The sequence below is a fragment of the Musca autumnalis genome, unplaced genomic scaffold (genome assembly GCF_047663935.1).
Source record: "Musca autumnalis isolate F117 unplaced genomic scaffold, ASM4766393v1 scaffold_2, whole genome shotgun sequence".
Lineage (NCBI taxonomy): Eukaryota > Metazoa > Arthropoda > Insecta > Diptera > Muscidae > Musca > Musca autumnalis.
The window spans coordinates 96639974-96658748 of record NW_027411755.1 but is presented as its reverse complement, the minus strand read 5'-3'; the positions used below and the strand labels follow the sequence as shown (position 1 = coordinate 96658748).

General features: G+C 36.5%; 1 protein-coding gene across 4 annotated transcripts in view; it reads left to right on the top strand.

Moving 5' to 3' along the window:
- Window positions 1-18775, top strand: part of Sos (Son of sevenless guanine nucleotide exchange factor) — a 130885-nt gene that overhangs the window by 17354 nt on the left and 94756 nt on the right. For all 4 annotated transcript variants that reach the window (XM_073968584.1, XM_073968583.1, XM_073968582.1 and 1 more), the window contains exons 5-10: window positions 10931-11095; window positions 11161-11601; window positions 11668-11894; window positions 11962-12089; window positions 12154-12626; window positions 12683-13111. In XM_073968584.1, the coding sequence (XP_073824685.1) occupies window positions 10931-11095; window positions 11161-11601; window positions 11668-11894; window positions 11962-12089; window positions 12154-12626; window positions 12683-13111 (1863 nt within the window). The remainder of the gene's footprint in view (window positions 1-10930; window positions 11096-11160; window positions 11602-11667; window positions 11895-11961; window positions 12090-12153; window positions 12627-12682; window positions 13112-18775) is intronic.

Below are 18775 nucleotides of genomic sequence, written 5' to 3'. Positions count from 1 at the left end.
AGTTACAGGTTGCAACAGTATCTTTTTTTTTGTTTTATTTGCCAGTTACCGGCATTGTGATGAAGTTTTATTTTAGGTATTTTGTTTAGTCCCGGTCCACAAGCGAGAAAACTTTTTTTATTGGGAATTTCTGGATGTGAACTCCGGAATTTTCAACTTTTTATGAAAATATTTAATAAATCGTAATAGATAACGATAACTTTTGTACTTTTTCGTTTGGATTGATTGTTATTTTTGTTTATTTCGTGGTGTTTGATGCGGATTCGCAAGGATCTTATTTTCTTCACATGATCCCCATTGAGACAATTTTTTTCTTCGCAACTGTTTCTACCGTAGAACGTCTTTTCACCACGACACCAAAACGGAAAAGGAGCTGAAGTTGGCTGTCCTTCATTTTCTTTAAGTTCCTGTTCAGTATATCGAAACTGCAACTAACTTCACAGCATATTGAACACAGCTTAGCAGGGTTGTCTTTCTACTTGCAATTGTCATACTGCAATTAGTAGATGAAGTAACGGATGTAATTTGGTGAAGTGGCACCAAAAAAAAGTGACACGGTACACACATCCAAAGTTGGTTGAAAAAGTTTATCATATCAGCAAGCCAAATTGCTGATATGATAAATCTCTAGTAGATTATCTGGTCTTATTTGATGCTCTTATTGGAATTAGGCGGCTTTTAAATCTTTAGCGTGATATACTCCTTGAGACTTGCCCTGTAAATTCTCAACTTCGTAGAGGTTGTTACCGACTTTGCGTGCTATTCGGCATTTAAGAAAACGTTTGCATAGCTTTGCCGAAATTTGCTTCGAAAAATCAGATTGTTGAAAGTTTCTTCGAAAAACCTCTTGTCCTACCAAGAATCTGGTTTCTCTACTTCTCACATTGTATCTCTTTGTATTCTTCTCATATGCAGTGTGCAAATTTTTACGTACATCACCTCTAATTAAATCCAAAAACTCATGTCGATTTTCTATTCTGTTCTCGGGGTCTTCCAAAAGATCGAGTTGTCTTGCTAGTTTATATGCTGATGCATGCGTTATCATGTTAGTTCCGAATAAAATGAAATATGGAGTTGCTCCTACGGCTGTGTGTAACGACGATCGAAGTGCGCATTCAATTTCGCAGATATGTAAATCCCATTCTTGCTGATTATCTCTTAAATAAGATCTTATGGCTGCAAGAACCGACTGATTAACACGCTCAGCCGCGTTAGCTTGAGGTGCATAGTTCGCTGTTCTTAAATGGTTAATACCGAAAGTCTTTATCATATCCTCAAATTCTTTGCTAACAAACTGCACACCGTTGTCCGATATAATCGTTTCTGGGCATCCAAATTTATAGAATATTTCCTGTATGAGAAAGTTTACAACGTTTTTAGCATTGGCTTTGGCCATGGGTTTTAGAAAAACGTACTTGGAAAAATAATCCATTGCAATAAATATAAAAGAGTTTCCCTTCTTGGATCTAACATAAGGCCCTAGAAAGTCAATGTAAAGACGTTGAAATGGTCTTCCTGTCTCTGCTTCACGTCCCATTGGAGGTCTTAAGATTATATTAGATGGTTTGGATTCTTTGCACGTATCGCATCTATTTATAAAATCTCTAATCTGCGTATTCATATGCGGCCAATAAAAATATTCTCTGAGTCTCCGTATGGTCTTTGCAATTCCCCCGTGTGAGGTTTTCGGTGGTTGGTGAGCTTTAGCAATGAGATCGAGGGTTAACTCGGTTGGAACCCACAGTTTCCATGCATGGGACTCTTGGCTAACGTCACCAGCATACGGCACAGTTCTTTTATAAATGAATTGGTCTACTATTTGGAGGTCTGGCAACATTTCTTTCTCTTTCAAAATCGTCTTTTTTAGATTGCTATACTCCTCTGAATTAAACGCAGGAGACTGTAAATCAATCAAAATGTCTTTTTCTTCTTCTATAGCATCTAATGAATATCGCGAAAGCATATCCGGTACAATGTTTTGAGTTCCTTTGCGATGTCTAATCTCAAATGTAAAAGACTGGAGTTGTAAGCTCCATCGAGCGAGACGGCCTGTCAAATCTTTTTGTGACATCAGCCACTTAAGGCTCGAGTGATCAGTTATCACTACAAATTTGGTTAATTCTATGTAAGGTCTAAAACGCTTTATTGCTAACACAACCGCTAAGCATTCGCGCTCCGTCACAGTGTAATTTCTTTGCGCTGTCGTTAATTTTTTTGAGAAATAAGCTATCGGATGTTCTCCTCCCTCTGAGTCTTCTTGAAAAATTACTGCACCTACGCCTACATCTGATGCATCGGATTGAATAAAAAAGGTACGTTCAAAATCAGGTTGTGCTAACACTGGACTGTTAATCAAGCAAGCCTTTAACTTGTCAAAAGAAGTTTTTGCTTCATCGGAAAATTCGAACTTTTTCGCCTTCTTCAAGGTCTCGGTAATTGGTGCTGTGATGGTCGCGTAATCCCGAATGAATCTGCGGTACCATCCTGTGGTCCCTAGAAAACTCCTGACTTGCTTTACCGTGGTAGGGTAAGTAAACTTCTCAATAGCTCTAACTTTTTCGGGGTCAGGTTTCAGTAAACCTTCTCCTACAATATATCCTAAATATTTCAATTCCTTACAGCAAAATTTAGATTTATTCACATTTATGGTCAGTCCGGCGTCGTCTAAACATTTAGCTATATCCGTCAATAAAGAAATATGTTCATCGAAAGTTGGTGACACGACGAGTAAATCGTCTAAGTATACGAAGATCTTTTCCCTTAACCGCGCAGGTACGACCCTGTCCATTAGACGGCATAACCTTTGGGCCGCGTTGCACAGCCCAAAAGGCATGACCGTAAAATGGTACAGGGGCCGTCCTGGTACTGTGAACGCTGTCTTTTCTCTCGATGCTTCTGACAAGGGAATTTGCCAGAAGGCATCTTTGAGATCTATACTTGAGATAAAATGAGTATCTCCTAAGCGACTCAATAAACCTTCTATATGGGGAAGAGGATAGGCGTCTTTCACTGTGAGATCGTTAAGCTTACGAGCGTCTAAACAAATTCTAACTTTTTCCCCTTTCTGTACAAACGTAACTCTATTGTTCCATGGACTCTCACTCGGTTCGATCACTCCCAGTGAAAGCATCCTATCCAATTCCCCATACATAAGTTTTTGAACCCCTGGCGAAATCGGAAAGTGTTTCTCTTTCACAGGTACTGCGTTACCGGTGTCTATATGGTGAACTTCAAGTGATGTCTTACCTAGACCTTTCTTTAAGAAACATGGAAACAAAGATTTGGTTTGTTCTAAAATAGCTTTCTGTCTTTCATTTAAAATATGCATACGAGGATAAACCTCGGAAACGTCTTCTACACGATCTTCGGTTGTAGCTAAACTATTAACTTCAAATCTAATCAGGTTAAATTCTTTGATAAAGTCAATTCCCAAGAAAAGTGGCATTTTCAATGACGGGACCAAATAAAAATCTATTGATTTTGAACGTCCATTGAAATGTATTACTGACCTAACACGACCTATAATTTGATTAGCTTTACCATCAGCTGTACGTATGGCTGATTTATACGGAAAAATAATAAGCTTTGCTTTTTCAACGAAATCTAAACATCCATCTCCTAGACAAGAAACGGTTGCTCCGCTATCGATTAAACCTTGTATAGAATGTCCATTAATTTTAATAGAAGTATATATGCGACCATCGCCTTCTTCGCTTAAACTAGCGGAGGCTATTTCTTTCCTAATTTCTTTGCGCTTTCTATATCTCTGTCTGGTTTTCACAATCCTATCGGAAGGTGTTCCAAAAATTCTCGCTTTAACCTCATTATATTTCTCCATGCGCATATGCCATGGGTCTCTACCTGAATATTGAACTTCGGGTTCGGTTTCAGTGCTAAAAATACTTGAATTATCTCCTTTCAAAATATATATCTTATTCGTCTCTGATTCGACACTGGTATTTGGGTTATAGAAAGTTGAACTATGTTGAGAATTGTCTGAAGATAAGGCTTTTAATGTTGGTTTGGGGTTGTCGGGTTCTTCGAACGATTCTCCACCCCTGATCGAGTAACGTTCGGGTTCCTGTTTCCCTGACAAGTAGGACATTTCGGATAGACGGTGTTATCATATCCGCATTTATAACAAAAAGTTCTAAGCTTTTCTGAAGTACAATCGAAAAATGTATGGCCTTCTTCTCTACAATTCCAACATATTAATTTTCTTTCCTTAGTAATAGCATCTACATCTTCGAAGACTTTCTGATCTTCTTGTACAAAGTTAAATTCATTAACATGTTTCTGTGGATATCTAGAATTGAAAGTTCGTTGATTGTTAAGCATATTTTCGGCTCTTCTAGCTTCTGCTCTGAAATGATCTAAACTACAAGGTCTGATGGCAAAAAGAAGTTGCATCATCGATGGCTTCAAATTACTCTTCATAGTATCAACTAGATCTTGCTCGCCAATGGGATGACGTTGTTGATTTCTTAAATGCAACACAGCATTACAAAACTCATCAAAAGGTTCATTATTCATCTGTCTTCTATCTAAAATCTTCCTTTGAATGTCAAAGTCACTCTCAAATCTATGAAAATTCTTAACCAAAGCATCTTTTACACTGGCCCAATCTGAAATATAATTATGCATCCTTCTATAATTCCAAAGCCACTCTAAAGCTGGACCACTCAAAAAGTGATGAAAATTCCTAAGCACTTCTGACCAAGGACAATTATAATCTGCTCTAAGAGTCTCTACTCTGAAAACAAAATCTTCTACGCTAGGTGTTTTCGAAGTTCCGTCGAATTTAAGACCCCACTTGTCTATACGTCGACAATTATCTACTGAAAGTTCAGATTGATAAGGCTGTATATTTCTAACTCGGCTCACATCTGCTTGTTGTTGAGTTAAATTTGTTCTAAACTGTTGCTCAATCTCATGAAATAAATCGTTATTTTGTCTAGCGGGTGCATATGGATTATAATCGTATTGATTCCAAGAACACATTCCTAAATTTGGATTATTCAAAGCGGAATTAGTTTGAGAGTAATGTGCCTGATTAAACGATGGTGGCGGAAAATTCGTATTCGGTAAATTGCGAATCATAAAATTTGTCGTATTGGCGTTATTCGAAGGTTGATTAGATCTATTACAATTCTGAAAATTTGCTGCATTCATATTATTCATAGATGGATGAGGATTTGTTGGATTCATATTAGTCGATGTTATTGCTGGTTGATTACATTGATTTCGCAAATTAGGTGGATATGACATATTTGGTTGTGATCTACGTTCTACTTCTTGACGGTTATCCAATCCGTTTGTGCTCAAATTTTCGATGGCATACTGTTGAGATAAACTGGTAATCGTGGACTGAACAATTGATGGAATTAAAGTTTCGATCGACTTCAATAGTTCGATATGACGAAGTCCTTCTCGAGCTATATTGGTTTCATTTTGTGAGTTAGCAACTGATTCATTTTGCTGACGATTTTGTCTATAATCTTGTATAACTGTTCTAGCTGCTTCACTCATGAAATCCGGTGAATTAATTGAAACATTTGGTGTTAACTGTTGGCTTTGTTCAAAACCATGAAAATCTGAACCAGACGATATTGTGGCTGGTCTTGACGTAGTTGTATTAAGGACGAGTCCATCAGTAGTAAAAGCAATTCTATCAGCAGAAGTAGTTGCTGAAGGTGTTGATTGACTAGCTGTTGTTGTTGTCATAGCTAATGTGGTAGCTGTAGTAGCTGTTGTAGTTACTGGGGTAGATTCGTTTTGGTTTGTATTCTCCATTTTTGATTTTGTCTTGGAACGAGTCTGATACATTATCTGTAGATCAGGAAAAAAATGAACGACGTTTGGCAGGTTCTAAGTATCAGTTTCCAATAATTCTCGTCGTCAGCAAAAATGGGAATAAATGACAATAATCGGTATTAATGTTGGTAAGTCCGGGTAAAAATTGGTTCGAATAAAATTCGCAAAAGTCTTGGCTGGTTAAATAGAAACTAGGACTTCGATAGGCTCTTCAGTCCTCTTCGCCTACTCCTAATGTCCTATGGAGCAAACTGTCTAACGTAGCGAGTGGCTGTTGTCGGTCAGACTTTCCACAAAGAGTTGTTCGAGGCCTCTTCAGTGTATCATTAGATAAGCATAGAACGGCTTTCTAAAGATATACTGGGAAATCGACAACCAGACAACAATCAGCCCTACGGAAAATGCTCCAACGCCAGGTTGAGCGCTGCCGTCCGAAGGCTCTCCAGGCTACTTGCCCCTACAGACCTTAAGGTACTCCAAATCAACCTCGAGCTGAGATGAAGACCAGTCTTTCGGGTACCCGTAGTCCGGTTCTGTGTACACCCTGTGTGTACGTGAAAACAAACAGATAATATATGGCTACTATTTCAGGCCGATATATTTTTATTTAAGAACAAGCAATTGGTAGTTTGAGCCTATCAAACTCCTCCTGCCGTCTTTTTAACGCAATCAGAAAACAAATGTCTTAAGGGCGACGACCCTAAATCAAAAAATTTTCAACTTTAGTAGAAGAAAATTCAAACTACTAAAAATTTAAAAATCTTACCTTTAGTTTGATAAAGAAATGTAAATGATACGAATAAGAAAATGTAATCAAAACTAAGTAATGAAAAATGAATAATAAAAAAAATGAAAAAATGGATAATCAAAACTACGTAATGAAAGTTAATAAAAATAAATAAAAAATTGATAATCAAAACTATGGAATGAAAAATTAATGAAAATATGGAAAATGGATAATCAATACTATGGAATAAAAATGAGAAAATGACAAAACTATGTAATGAAAAAAGAAAAAAAAGTAATCAAACACTACTAAAAATGGAATAATATTGTTAATAAGTAATTTTAATAATTACTAAGTAAATACAAATTTCCGAAACCAAAAAGAACGTAATAAAATTGATAAATGAAAAAGTGCATAAATCCGAGGATTCGAATTTATCCTACCTTTTACTTCACGGGTTTCCTTCAAAGATGGTTATAGTAGGTACGGTATTTGGTTTGTGAATCAAAAGTTTTTAAGAAAACAGATTGTTGGATTGAGGTTGTCTTTCGATCTCAATTCCTCTATGTATTTGTCGCAGAGAAACAACTGAACTTGAGATAGAATTTGAAAACTGTCCCTTACGTTAGCATTTGCTGGGCGCATCATCTGTCGACATTCCCTGTCATTAGTGGACTTCCCAAGCAAATAAACTAACCATGAATAAGATACTCCAGTCGCAATTAGCTTGCCTAATCACCTGACTGCTAAGACTTACCGAATTATCCAATCACAAACACAAATCTGTTGCGACAAGACTGACAAGTATTATCTATCTCGGACTAACAAACTTTTCGGCAGGGTACTGACCTGTAATGTTCACATTTCAAACTCTTCAAAAACTGTATCGGTTTCTCTCTGCTTTAAAACGGTACGAAAACGAAACCTTGTTTGACTCCCTGTGGGTGCCAAATCAAGTTTAGAAGCTACCTTCAACTGAAAAGAATGGACTGAACGAATCTTGGGGACCAGTCAGACCTTCTGGCCTGAAAGGGCCTCAATTTTGGATTGAAAATTTTGATTCGTACGCCCCACGTTGGGCGCCAGAATATAATAAGTAACTGTCACGATTCAACCTTAGCAAGATTGTCCCATGTCTGTACTGCCACACTGGCTTCTTTTCAATCTGGGTGCGGCTGGAGCTCGTCGGCATTGGGGGGGGTGTTCGTTGCAGACAGACCAAGAAACATCGTGGTAGAATATTATATCAGTTGAACCAGTGTGTTCCCAAATAAGAAAACCGAGACAAAAAGAATATATAAAAAGGGCTACGAACCTTTGAAGTCCATTTCGGGCATAAAATCAATCAGTAGTTGTTTCAATCTAACAATCTGTAGTGATGACATTCAAATGTAGGTGTGAAAGATGTCATTTTCACCTACTGCTCCCACCCTCGGCTTACCACCATAGCCTGCCATGATAATCCTTTGCCTAGATCTGGATTATCCCTTAAAAGCGATCCACGACCAAATACCTACCGATTTCCTCTACTCAACCATTACAGAAGTCACAGGAAAAATATTCATTTCAAAATTCGTTTTATTTTTCCACAAATCATTTAAAAAAACGTAATACTATGATCTTAGATTAAGCATGTAGTATGAAGATTTATTCATTTTAATGTAAACAGGAGGCCATAAAAAGGTTTAAACAACTCAGTAGCTTATGTGATCTAATAATAAATAACTCCAAATCGTTGATTCGAAGCACCAGAATACAATAAATATAGCTGTCAAAATATAATTATTCAAAAAAATATTTTTTTTCTCGACGAAATTTTAATCTTGTATTTTGATGCAATTTGGCATCGTAAAAAAACAACTCAACTAATAAAAAACCCTATTATAGCGCTATAACATGTTTTCTATATTACCATAACCTGTTTAGGTCGTACTCAATTAAGATTAAAGTTAAAATTTCGTACTCGTCACGCATGGGAACTTCCTATACGTGCAAACCTTGACAAAAATGGTACTTTCTCTAGTGGTATTCTTTTTTGTGTTCTTTAAATATTTTGAAAAGAAGGCATACAAAATCAACAGACATGGAAAATGTTATATCGCAATAAAAATTAAAGGTATAATGGCAAGTAAATAATGATAACAATCAACTAACAACAAGTTGTCAACAGACAATATATGAAAATTTAATTTAAATTGTTCAAACGCAAAAACAATCAATGATATTTATCATATTAGAGGTTTTAAGGACAGAATGTTAAAAAAAAACAGGTTCAACGTCCACGTCGGATACTTCATTCGGGCGGCCTTGATCTGCTTGTTATCATGTACTTACTTCCGTTCTTGGCTTTTGCTTACTGGTGACTGAAGATTTTGATGATGAGGCCCTATTGTGAATGGCTGGCTGATGAAAAGATTTGACGATCTTCCTCTGCTACCAGATGATGATTTTCGTTGATTGTTGTTTAGCTGTTTGGTTATTAGCTGTTTTGTTATTATTTGCGATGTATTTCATTTAGGGGTTGGCCTTTAACACTTCTGTTCGCTTTTGTTCTTGCTCTTTGTTGTGATAATGCACTTTTTACCACTCACACCTCTTTGTTATAGCATTTTGACTATTCAGGAAAACTAACACTTTCTCGAGGCGGCACAATTATGCATTTTAGTTAGCTTCCAGTTCTCTTTTGTTATTTTTCTTTACTTTTTCGGCAAATTCACCTTCACTGTCTTTTTGACTTCTTCGTTATTATTCCTTAAATTCTCTATATTGTGATTTATGCTTCATTCTATTATTCTTCATTTTGTTTTTTTTTTTCCTGTATTTATTTCCTTTTTCTTTCATGTTTGTTTTTAATATTTTTTTATGTCTTCTTTTGTTATAATTTCATTTTCAAAGTAATTTTCTTCTATGTTTATTTTTTTTTTTAATTTTTCTGCTTTTCTCTCACTGTCTTGTTTTGCTTATTACATATTTCATTGACCTGCCGATTGTATTTCTCTTTTTCTCTAACGATCGCGGTCTACTCCTTTTTTTTCACTGCTTTGTTTTGCTTTTACACCATATTTATCCTTGTCTTTATCTTGCTGGTTTTCTTATGTTTCCTCATTAGCAATCACGTTCTTTATTTAATTTTTTTCTCTTTCACTCTCTGGTTTTGTTTATTGAGTTGTTAAACTTTCCCGTTTTGTCACTTTATCATGTCTATTTTGTAATTTTCTTAGGTTGCCGTTTCTTTCTTTGTGAGTTTCGTTTTTGATTTTCAATGATGTAAACTTTGCTTGTTCACAAAAGAAAACAACTTAATGAAACTATGGCTCTAGAACACAAACTGTCGGCTGAAGCTGAACACTTTTGTATTGCACTGCATTCCGGTGTTTTATGACGTCATGACTGGTTGTGGATGGTTAATGTGGTGATGGATGAAGTATTGCGGGGTATGATGGTACACACTCTTTTTGTTTTAGGCTATTGAAGTTGTTGTGTGATGTATTTTGGTTGTTCTGATTATTGATGTTGTGGGGTTTGCAAGTTGGCACTGTTTTAAGTTTAACTTTTAAAGCTCTTGTGCTCTTTAGGTTTTGTGGTGTTAAAAAGAGAAGGCACTTTAGTTTTTTTCGGCTATGTAGTTGTTTGATTCGACAAGTTGTTATGAGGCGCGGTGCGCGTTTTGCTTTTTTTGTAGAAGTTACAGGTTGCAACAGTATCTTTTTTTTTGTTTTATTTGCCAGTTACCGGCATTGTGATGAAGTTTTATTTTAGGTATTTTGTTTAGTCCCGGTCCACAAGCGAGAAAACTTTTTTTATTGGGAATTTCTGGATGTGAACTCCGGAATTTTCAACTTTTTATGAAAATATTTAATAAATCGTAATAGATAACGATAACTTTTGTACTTTTTCGTTTGGATTGATTGTTATTTTTGTTTATTTCGTGGTGTTTGATGCGGATTCGCAAGGATCTTATTTTCTTCACATGATCCCCATTGAGACAATTTTTTTCTTCGCAACTGTTTCTACCGTAGAACGTCTTTTCACCACGACACCAAAACGGAAAAGGAGCTGAAGTTGGCTGTCCTTCATTTTCTTTAAGTTCCTGTTCAGTATATCGAAACTGCAACTAACTTCACAGCATATTGAACACAGCTTAGCAGGGTTGTCTTTCTACTTGCAATTGTCATACTGCAATTAGTAGATGAAGTAACGGATGTAATTTGGTGAAGTGGCACCAAAAAAAAGTGACACGGTACAGCCAATTGGCCAATAGGCTTCTATCGCAACGTATAAATAAATAAATATATATATATATATATATATATATATAAATAAATAAACAAATATATAAATATATAAATAAATAAATAAATATTTAACAAAATACGTTATTTTTTACAGGACGTTTTACAGTACAAAATTGACAGTTCGGTTTCCGTTTTTCTGGTCGCAGTCTTAGAATATATTTCAGCAGACATACTGAAACTAGCTGGAAATTATGTAAGAAAAATTAAGCATTGTGAAATATCAAAGGAGGATATTGAAGTAGCAATGTGTGCTGACAAGGTAGGCATACTTGTTAAAGATGTAGTTAAAACTTTTTGCATAGTTATTCTAAAACAACATTTTAGGTTCTGATGGATATGTTTTATCAACCCGATATTAAAAGTAATGTATTACCTAGTCCTTTACCGACGCTGCCGGCCCAGCGTACGAGTACCACGTACGAGGAAGTTGTCAAAGATTTAATCAACGACGAAAAACAATACCAACGGGATTTACATATGATAATACGCGTATTTCGGGAAGAACTCGTTAAGATAGTCAAGAGTCCTAAAGAGATTGAACAAATTTTTTCAAACATTATGGACATATACGAGGTCACTGTTACATTATTGGGTTCGTTGGAAGATGTGATTGAAATGTCTCAAGAACAGAGTGCACCTTGCGTTGGAAGTTGTTTTGAAGAATTAGCTGAAGCTGAAGAGTTCGATGTGTATACTAAGTACGCACAAGAAGTTACATCTCAAACGTCGAGGGATGCGCTAATAACATTGCTCGCAAGGCCAGACGTAATAAGGATGTTCACTTTTTTCCAAATATTCTAAAAACTTATTCCCATATATGTATATTTGTAGGCAATGTCCCTAATGTCAGCAGGACACGGATTCCGAGACGCCGTAAAATATTACCTACCAAAGTTGCTATTGGTACCAATATGGCATGCGTTTATGTATTTTGATTATATAAAAATATTAATGAAGTATAGTCCTTCACAAGACGATATCGAAAGCTTCGAACAAGTCCAGGGCCTTTTGCGCCCTTTAAGAAATGATCTTGAAAACATTGTTGCCACTTTGCCAAAGTATGTATTCTATTCAGATCGTTCTTCAAGTCGACATAAAACATATTTTGCCAATTTTTCCCAACAGAGAATCGTGCATTGCTATGAGCAGCAGAGCCCGTAGACAACTTGCCATTGAACGTACAAGGGAACTGCAGAACACCGTAGAACATTTCGACAAAGATGTTGGACAAAACTGCAATGAGTTCATTCGAGGTATATTGGACAGGTATTACATTAGTGTTTCGTACTTATATAATTCATTATTTAATTTTTACAGAGGATGTGCTAGGAAAACTTGGCTCTGGTAAAAAAATAGCTGAACGTAAGGCATACCTTTTTGATGGTCTAATGCTACTATGTAAACCTAACACAAAACGGCAAACAACTTCAGCTAACTCTCAAGTCTATGAGTATAGGTTAAAAGAAAAGTTTTACATGAGACGAGTTGAAATAAATGACCGACCTGACACCGATGAACTTAAATATGCATTTGATATTGCACCAAGAGTTCAACCACCGGTAACACTAGCTGCTAAAAATGCATTGCATAAGAATGATTGGATGGCCGATATTATAATGGTGAATACGAAGTCAATGCTTGATAGGATTCTGGACAGCATTTTATTGGATATTGAAAAGAAACACCCGTTGCGTATGCCTAGCAGCGATATATACAGGTTCGCCGAGCCTGACAGTCCCGATAATATTGTATTAGAAGAAAGAGAAAGTGCAGGAGTACCATTAATAAAGGTAATATTTGATAAAATGTACATTTCTGTATAATAAAAAAAAAACTATATTTACAGGGAGCAACATTGTGCAAGCTCATTGAACGGCTTACTTATCATATATATGCAGATCCCATGTTTGTACGCACATTCCTTACCACATATCGGTATTTCTGTACGCCACAGAATTTACTTTCTCTGTTGATAGAACGATTTAATATACCTGATCCCAGTTTAGTTTATACGGACAATAATGATAAAGATTGTGAAACCGATAAAATTCATAAAAATTCTCAGAGGGAGGATTGGAAACGTTATCGAAAGGAATATGTCCAGCCTGTTCAATTTAGGGTCTTAAACGTACTTCGACACTGGGTGGATCATCATTTTTATGACTTTGAAAAGGATCCACCGTTACTTGAAAAATTGATGCAGTTCCTAGAGAGTGTAAATGGCAAATCAATGAGGAAATGGGTCGATTCTGTTCTAAAGATAGTACAAAGAAAGGTAAATATAAAATGACATAATTATATGTATATAATGGTATTATTGCAGTTTTATTCTCAGTGTGTTACAAAATTTAGATTTGTTTAAGTACTTGGCAAGGCATATTTATATAATGTAGATGCACGAATTACAACAACTAACAAATTTATAAAAACAACATTGTTGTTATTGAAAATTAAATGTCAAAGAAAATATTAAATAATAGGGTCCTTCTAGAAATTTACTCAGGAAAAACGTAAATACATTTTGAAAATCCTCAAAAATAGAACAAATTTGAATCAAAACGTAAATATAAAGCATTCAGAACTGTCGTAGGTCATTTTTATTACATGTTTAAGTATTTTATTGTAGCAAATTTCCAAGTTCTAAATTTCATGAGTAGACCCTATTACATTGTGAAAACCAAATTTATAAAAAAAATACAGCTGATTGTCACTTCTATCTTCTATAAATGTGCCTTGGTACTTGGTGGAAATATTCGCAATAACTTTATTTAATAAGAATTTGTATGTTTTTTATTTCATTTATTTAATTTGTCATTTTTTATAATATTAAAAACTACTTTTAATATATGTATGTTACTCCAGATTCCGTTAAAACTATACATTTTGTAAGAAAATCTATTTTCTAGTGTTTTACCTCAAAAATCTTATTTATATATGAATTGTATATATGCACAAATTCTATTTGATGTGATGGGAAAAATAAAATGTTTGATTAATTCATGATTTTAATCAGGTAATTCACACATTCTGGGATGCAGGTCAATTTTAATTTTTTTAATTTAATTTTTATTTGACAAACACAGTAACCTAGCCCATAGGGCCATGAGCGGTTCCAAAAACAGCTATACAATAACTACTCTCAGATAATTTTCATGAAAATTACACAGGGACAACGGCCAAATTTGATGTTTTGTGAGTCAAATATACAAAAATGTCTAAAAAACTACCAATTCGAAGTGAATAAAAACCAGTAAAATGGTAAAAATGCTGTCCAGTCATACAAGAGTTAAATGAATCTGGCATGGACTTTTTTGTTCATTTTCTTCAATCGTTTACCATGATATTGTCATCGAATCTTTGACATGGCATTTTCTTTCACCAATAGTTTGTCGTGTCATTAACGAAGACAATTTGGTTTTTATATCGATTGATTTTTGTATTCGTATGGCAAACAAATAAAGCGGCCCATACACTATCAAATTGGCTTGTCCAGCCGACGAACCCCCTCAGCATTCAATCTGCAACCGAAATCTTCAAATTTTCCTCTAAAAATGAATGAACTTAACATTTTTATTATTCTTCACAAACACAGTGTTTTGTTTTTTTTTTTCAAAATTGCTTTTTGACAACTTTGAAAATAAACCATATTCTCGAAACTAGTTGATTTTCCTCAATCCATTAGTCCATATTTACATTAGGCAATTTTCCTTGCGGCAATTGTCAGTTTGATGGAGAGAGGGGTGAGACATATGATAACCCTTTGCCTCTCAACACCCTCTCTCACCTACAAACTGACAATTGCCGCAAGGAAAATCGCCTAATGTAAATTTGGACTAAAATTCAAACACATTCTCATATTTTGAAAAAAAAAAAAATTTAAAACGTCGGTCCTACGTTTCCTAGAAAATGGGGGAAGTACGAAAATGAAAGTAGTAAAGAGTCTCCAAACAAACTGATAAATACAAGTTTTTATTACTAAGAAGAACCCGATGGGATGATTTTGAACACTTATAATACCCTCCACCACAAATTATGTATAATTAAACCAGATTTCAGCCGTTTCGGTTGAATGATGTGGCTGAAACATTAAAACTACCGAAAATCAGGCGATATCGTTCTATGGGGGCTGTATCAAAATGTGGACCTTTATAATAATATAATTCTCAGTTGGAATGTTTTATACTCTCAACGAAGACTAAATACCAAATCTCAGCTTTTTAGATATGATCTAATGTTGGATAATGTGGCCAAAACCTTCAAAATTATCAAAATCGGGCGGTACCTTTCTATGGGGGCTATTTCAAAACGTGGACCTGTACCGGCAATTCTCCGTCGGAATAATTTTTTCCCCCAACTAAGACTACATACCAAATTTTAGCCATTTCGGTTTGGTAATATGACAGAAATCTTCAAAATACCGAAAATCGGGAGGTACTGTTCTATCGGAGCTGTATCAGAAGGGTATAAAAAGTATATAAAAATACAAATTTGCCCAAAGTATCAATAAATGAAGTAAAATAGTCAATTTAAAGCTATTCTTATCTTAATTATGAGTAAACATACAATAAAACATGAACTTTTATTTTCTGCATGCAAGATCTAAATATTTATGCTCGAAAAACTAATTCAAGACCATAGAAAATGACGTTGCGGTAAACTTTTTTCGATCCACACTTTTTTCACTTTCAAAATCCAAACAATGTTTTTTTTCCAATTTACACGTGCAACAACAACATTTTCCAAAATATTTTTCACCAAATAATCCAAAAATTGTTTTTGCAATTTACATGTTCAACAACAACATTTTCCAAAATATTTTTCATCAAATAATCCAAAAATTGTTTTTCCAATTTACATGTCCAACAACAACATTTTCCAAAATATTTTTCACCAAATAATCCAAAAATTGTTTTTCCAATTTACATGTCCAACAACAACATTTTCCAAAATATTTTTCACCACTTACAAGGGGAGGGGGAGAGGAAGGAGGAGAATAAAATGAAACGAAAACAAAAGTCATTAATAATAAGCCATGATAAGGGCAAATAGGTATTTCAGTTTTTTTTACTTTAAGAGACTTTAAGAGGATTTCAAAAATTTATGAGACCTCAAAAGGTCTTGCGCAGCTTGAAGAAGACCTCAAGAGGCTTGTTGGTACCTATGGAAGACCTTAAAAGGTCCTGTGTCGCCCATAGAAAGCCTTAAGAAGCCTCTAGAAGATATCAGGAGCTATTTTGTATCCTGTAAAATACCTCAAGAGCTCTTCTGTGGTTCATAGAAGATCGCATGAGGTCTTCTATCACCTGCAGAAAAGCTCAAGAGGTCTTTTATAGCCTGTAAAAGAACCCAAGAAGACTTTTTAGCCCATAGAAGACCTCCAGAAAGCTTCTGTCATCCATAGAAAATCTCAAGAGTTTTAGCAATCTTCTGTTGTCCATAGAAAGTCTCAAGAAGATTTCTGTCGCACATAGAAGGCATCAAGAGACCTGTAGAATACATCAGGAGGTCTTTTATCTACTGTAGAAGACTCCAAGAAGACTTCTATCGACTATAGAAGACCTCAAGAGATTTTCTATTGCTTGCAAAAAAGCTTAAGAGGTTTTTGTAGCCTGCGGAAGTCCCCAAAAAAACTTCTTTAGCCTATAGAAGACCTCAAGAAATATTCTGTCGCCCATAGAGGACCTCAAGAGAAATGTTCAGGAGTCTGGAACTTCCAAAAGACTGGCTCAAAGATCACCGCTCCTAACAGGTCTATCCCTTCTGAGAAAGTTGGAGCTGGAGGGTAGATAGAGGATAGTGCTGTTAGGAGTCCAGTGAGTGAAATGTCTGACGGACCATCAACTAGTGGGAAATCAAAGATCACTACGCAGCTTCTTTTCAGTATGGGAGGTTCAATATGGGACAGCTCCGTAACTGGTTTCGTCTTTCTAGGAAAATTGAAGCTGAGACACTGAAATGACTCTGAACTAGTCGGAAATTGAAGATCTTCCAACGATCCACAGCCAGGTGCCTAGAGGATGGTGGAACGTCAATCCGACAATCACTCGGCTTCTTGCCAGACAGTACGGCCCGGACACGGGCGAAAGCTCCTTCAACTGACTTCTGAGAAGACACATGAACCATTCAGACCTGCTAGGTTAATCGTCCCATAAAAACTTCTGGTCGCAACCATTGATAAGTCTGATCCTTAAGGCAGGATCAACCAATGATAATTATCGAAAGGAGTGACTGGCATTGGTGCAGCCTTAAGAAGTCTTCAGTTGTGCATAAATTGCCTGAGGAAGTATTTCGTTGTCTATAGAAGACCTGTTGTTGTTGTAACAGTGTTTTTATTATGTTTATATGTTCGTTCCTCTGTTCAATCTGGCTCTGGGTCTATCTCCAGTTCCAGAAAAATGGCTGCTTCGATGGGATGTAGCCACAGATCCACTGGAGTTAGATGGGTAGGTTTGGCGGGGCAGTTAAAAAGGTGTTGTGTGTCGTGCGGGCCCATGCCGCATACTGGGCATATGTCTTGCACGGCGCGATCGATTTCCGCCTAATACGAATTTAGGCGACTGCAATATCCCGAGCGTAGTTGAGCCAAAACTACTCTGGTTTGTAGTGGCAGCTGACGCTCCTTAGCTGCGATAGATGGAGGATGTACTCCGAGTACTTTATTCACACTATAATTGCTTAAGGCCTTGGCAACTGCGTGCGTGTGAATGCCATTCAATCCTGCTTGATATGCTTGTTGATCTAGGGTTTCTCTCCTGTATCGTTGGACCTCTCCCTCTAGAGCATGGATATCCTTCCTGATCTCCCTGAATGGGCCGGGTCTACCCACAAGATGGTGATTGGGATGGCTCACACGATAACATCCAAGCAGGTACTGCAACGAAAGCATCTCATTGTGTTGCTTTACAGGAAGAATTTTTGCCTCCTCATGTAGATGGTCCACTGAAGATTTGAGGAGGTACCCTGTCGCTGTTCTCAGGGCGGCATTCTGGCAAGTTTGAATCTTTTTCCAGTTCGTGTCACACAATCTCGGGGACCAGACTGGAGCCGCATAGCTTACCACAGAGCGACCTATCGCGTTATACGTGGCCAACAAGGTTTCTTTATCTGCACGCAGATAGCTGTGGCGTGTGCGCACGACGTGAATGTAGTGTCGAATGTGTCACCTAAAATTTTAGGGCAGTTTGTGGTCGGAATTCTGCTACCGTCGACCACGACATTCAACTCACGTCCAACTACGCTGTCCATGTGGTGAACAGAGTGGCTGTAGATTTTGTGGGGGAAATCTGCATATTCCTCGAATGGAAAAAGGTGGTAGGTTAGGTTAGGTTAAATGACGCGCAGCTGTCGTGTTGGACAGCCACTCCACTCGGAGACCTTATGGTCCATTGTGTTCATCCTATAGTAAGGGTAGGAGAAAAGAAAAGAAATAATAGCATATCGAGTTTAGAAATAGGAAAAAGGAATAATTAAGTAAGTGAGAGGATAGTTGAGAATGATTAAGTAAGTGCTATAGATTGAGAGATTATTTGTAAGGAGAGAGAGAGAGAGAGCGAGTAAGGAGGTTAGCAGTATTAAAATGCTGTAATTTGTTCGTTTTGAAGCCACTTCAGACCCTTGGCGAGAAGAAGCAGTGTTGTCGGCTCGGCTTGGCAGAATGTTGTCAGAGATGATAATGTGTGTTCACCCATTGTTTGAACTCTCCTGGTCCTGAGCATTGGACAACGGCATAATAAGTGCTCAATCGTCTCTGTTTCTTCTTCGTCTTCGCATAATCTGCAGTAGTCCGTGGGGTCATCTCTATCCCATTTGCAGGTCATTGATCTTATCCTGCAGTGTCCCGTGATAACTCCAATCATTAGTTTTAGATCGGGTTTTCTCATAGAGAGTAGGGAAGTGGTCTTCCTTTTAGAGAGGTTGGGCCAGATTGCCTTTGATACCT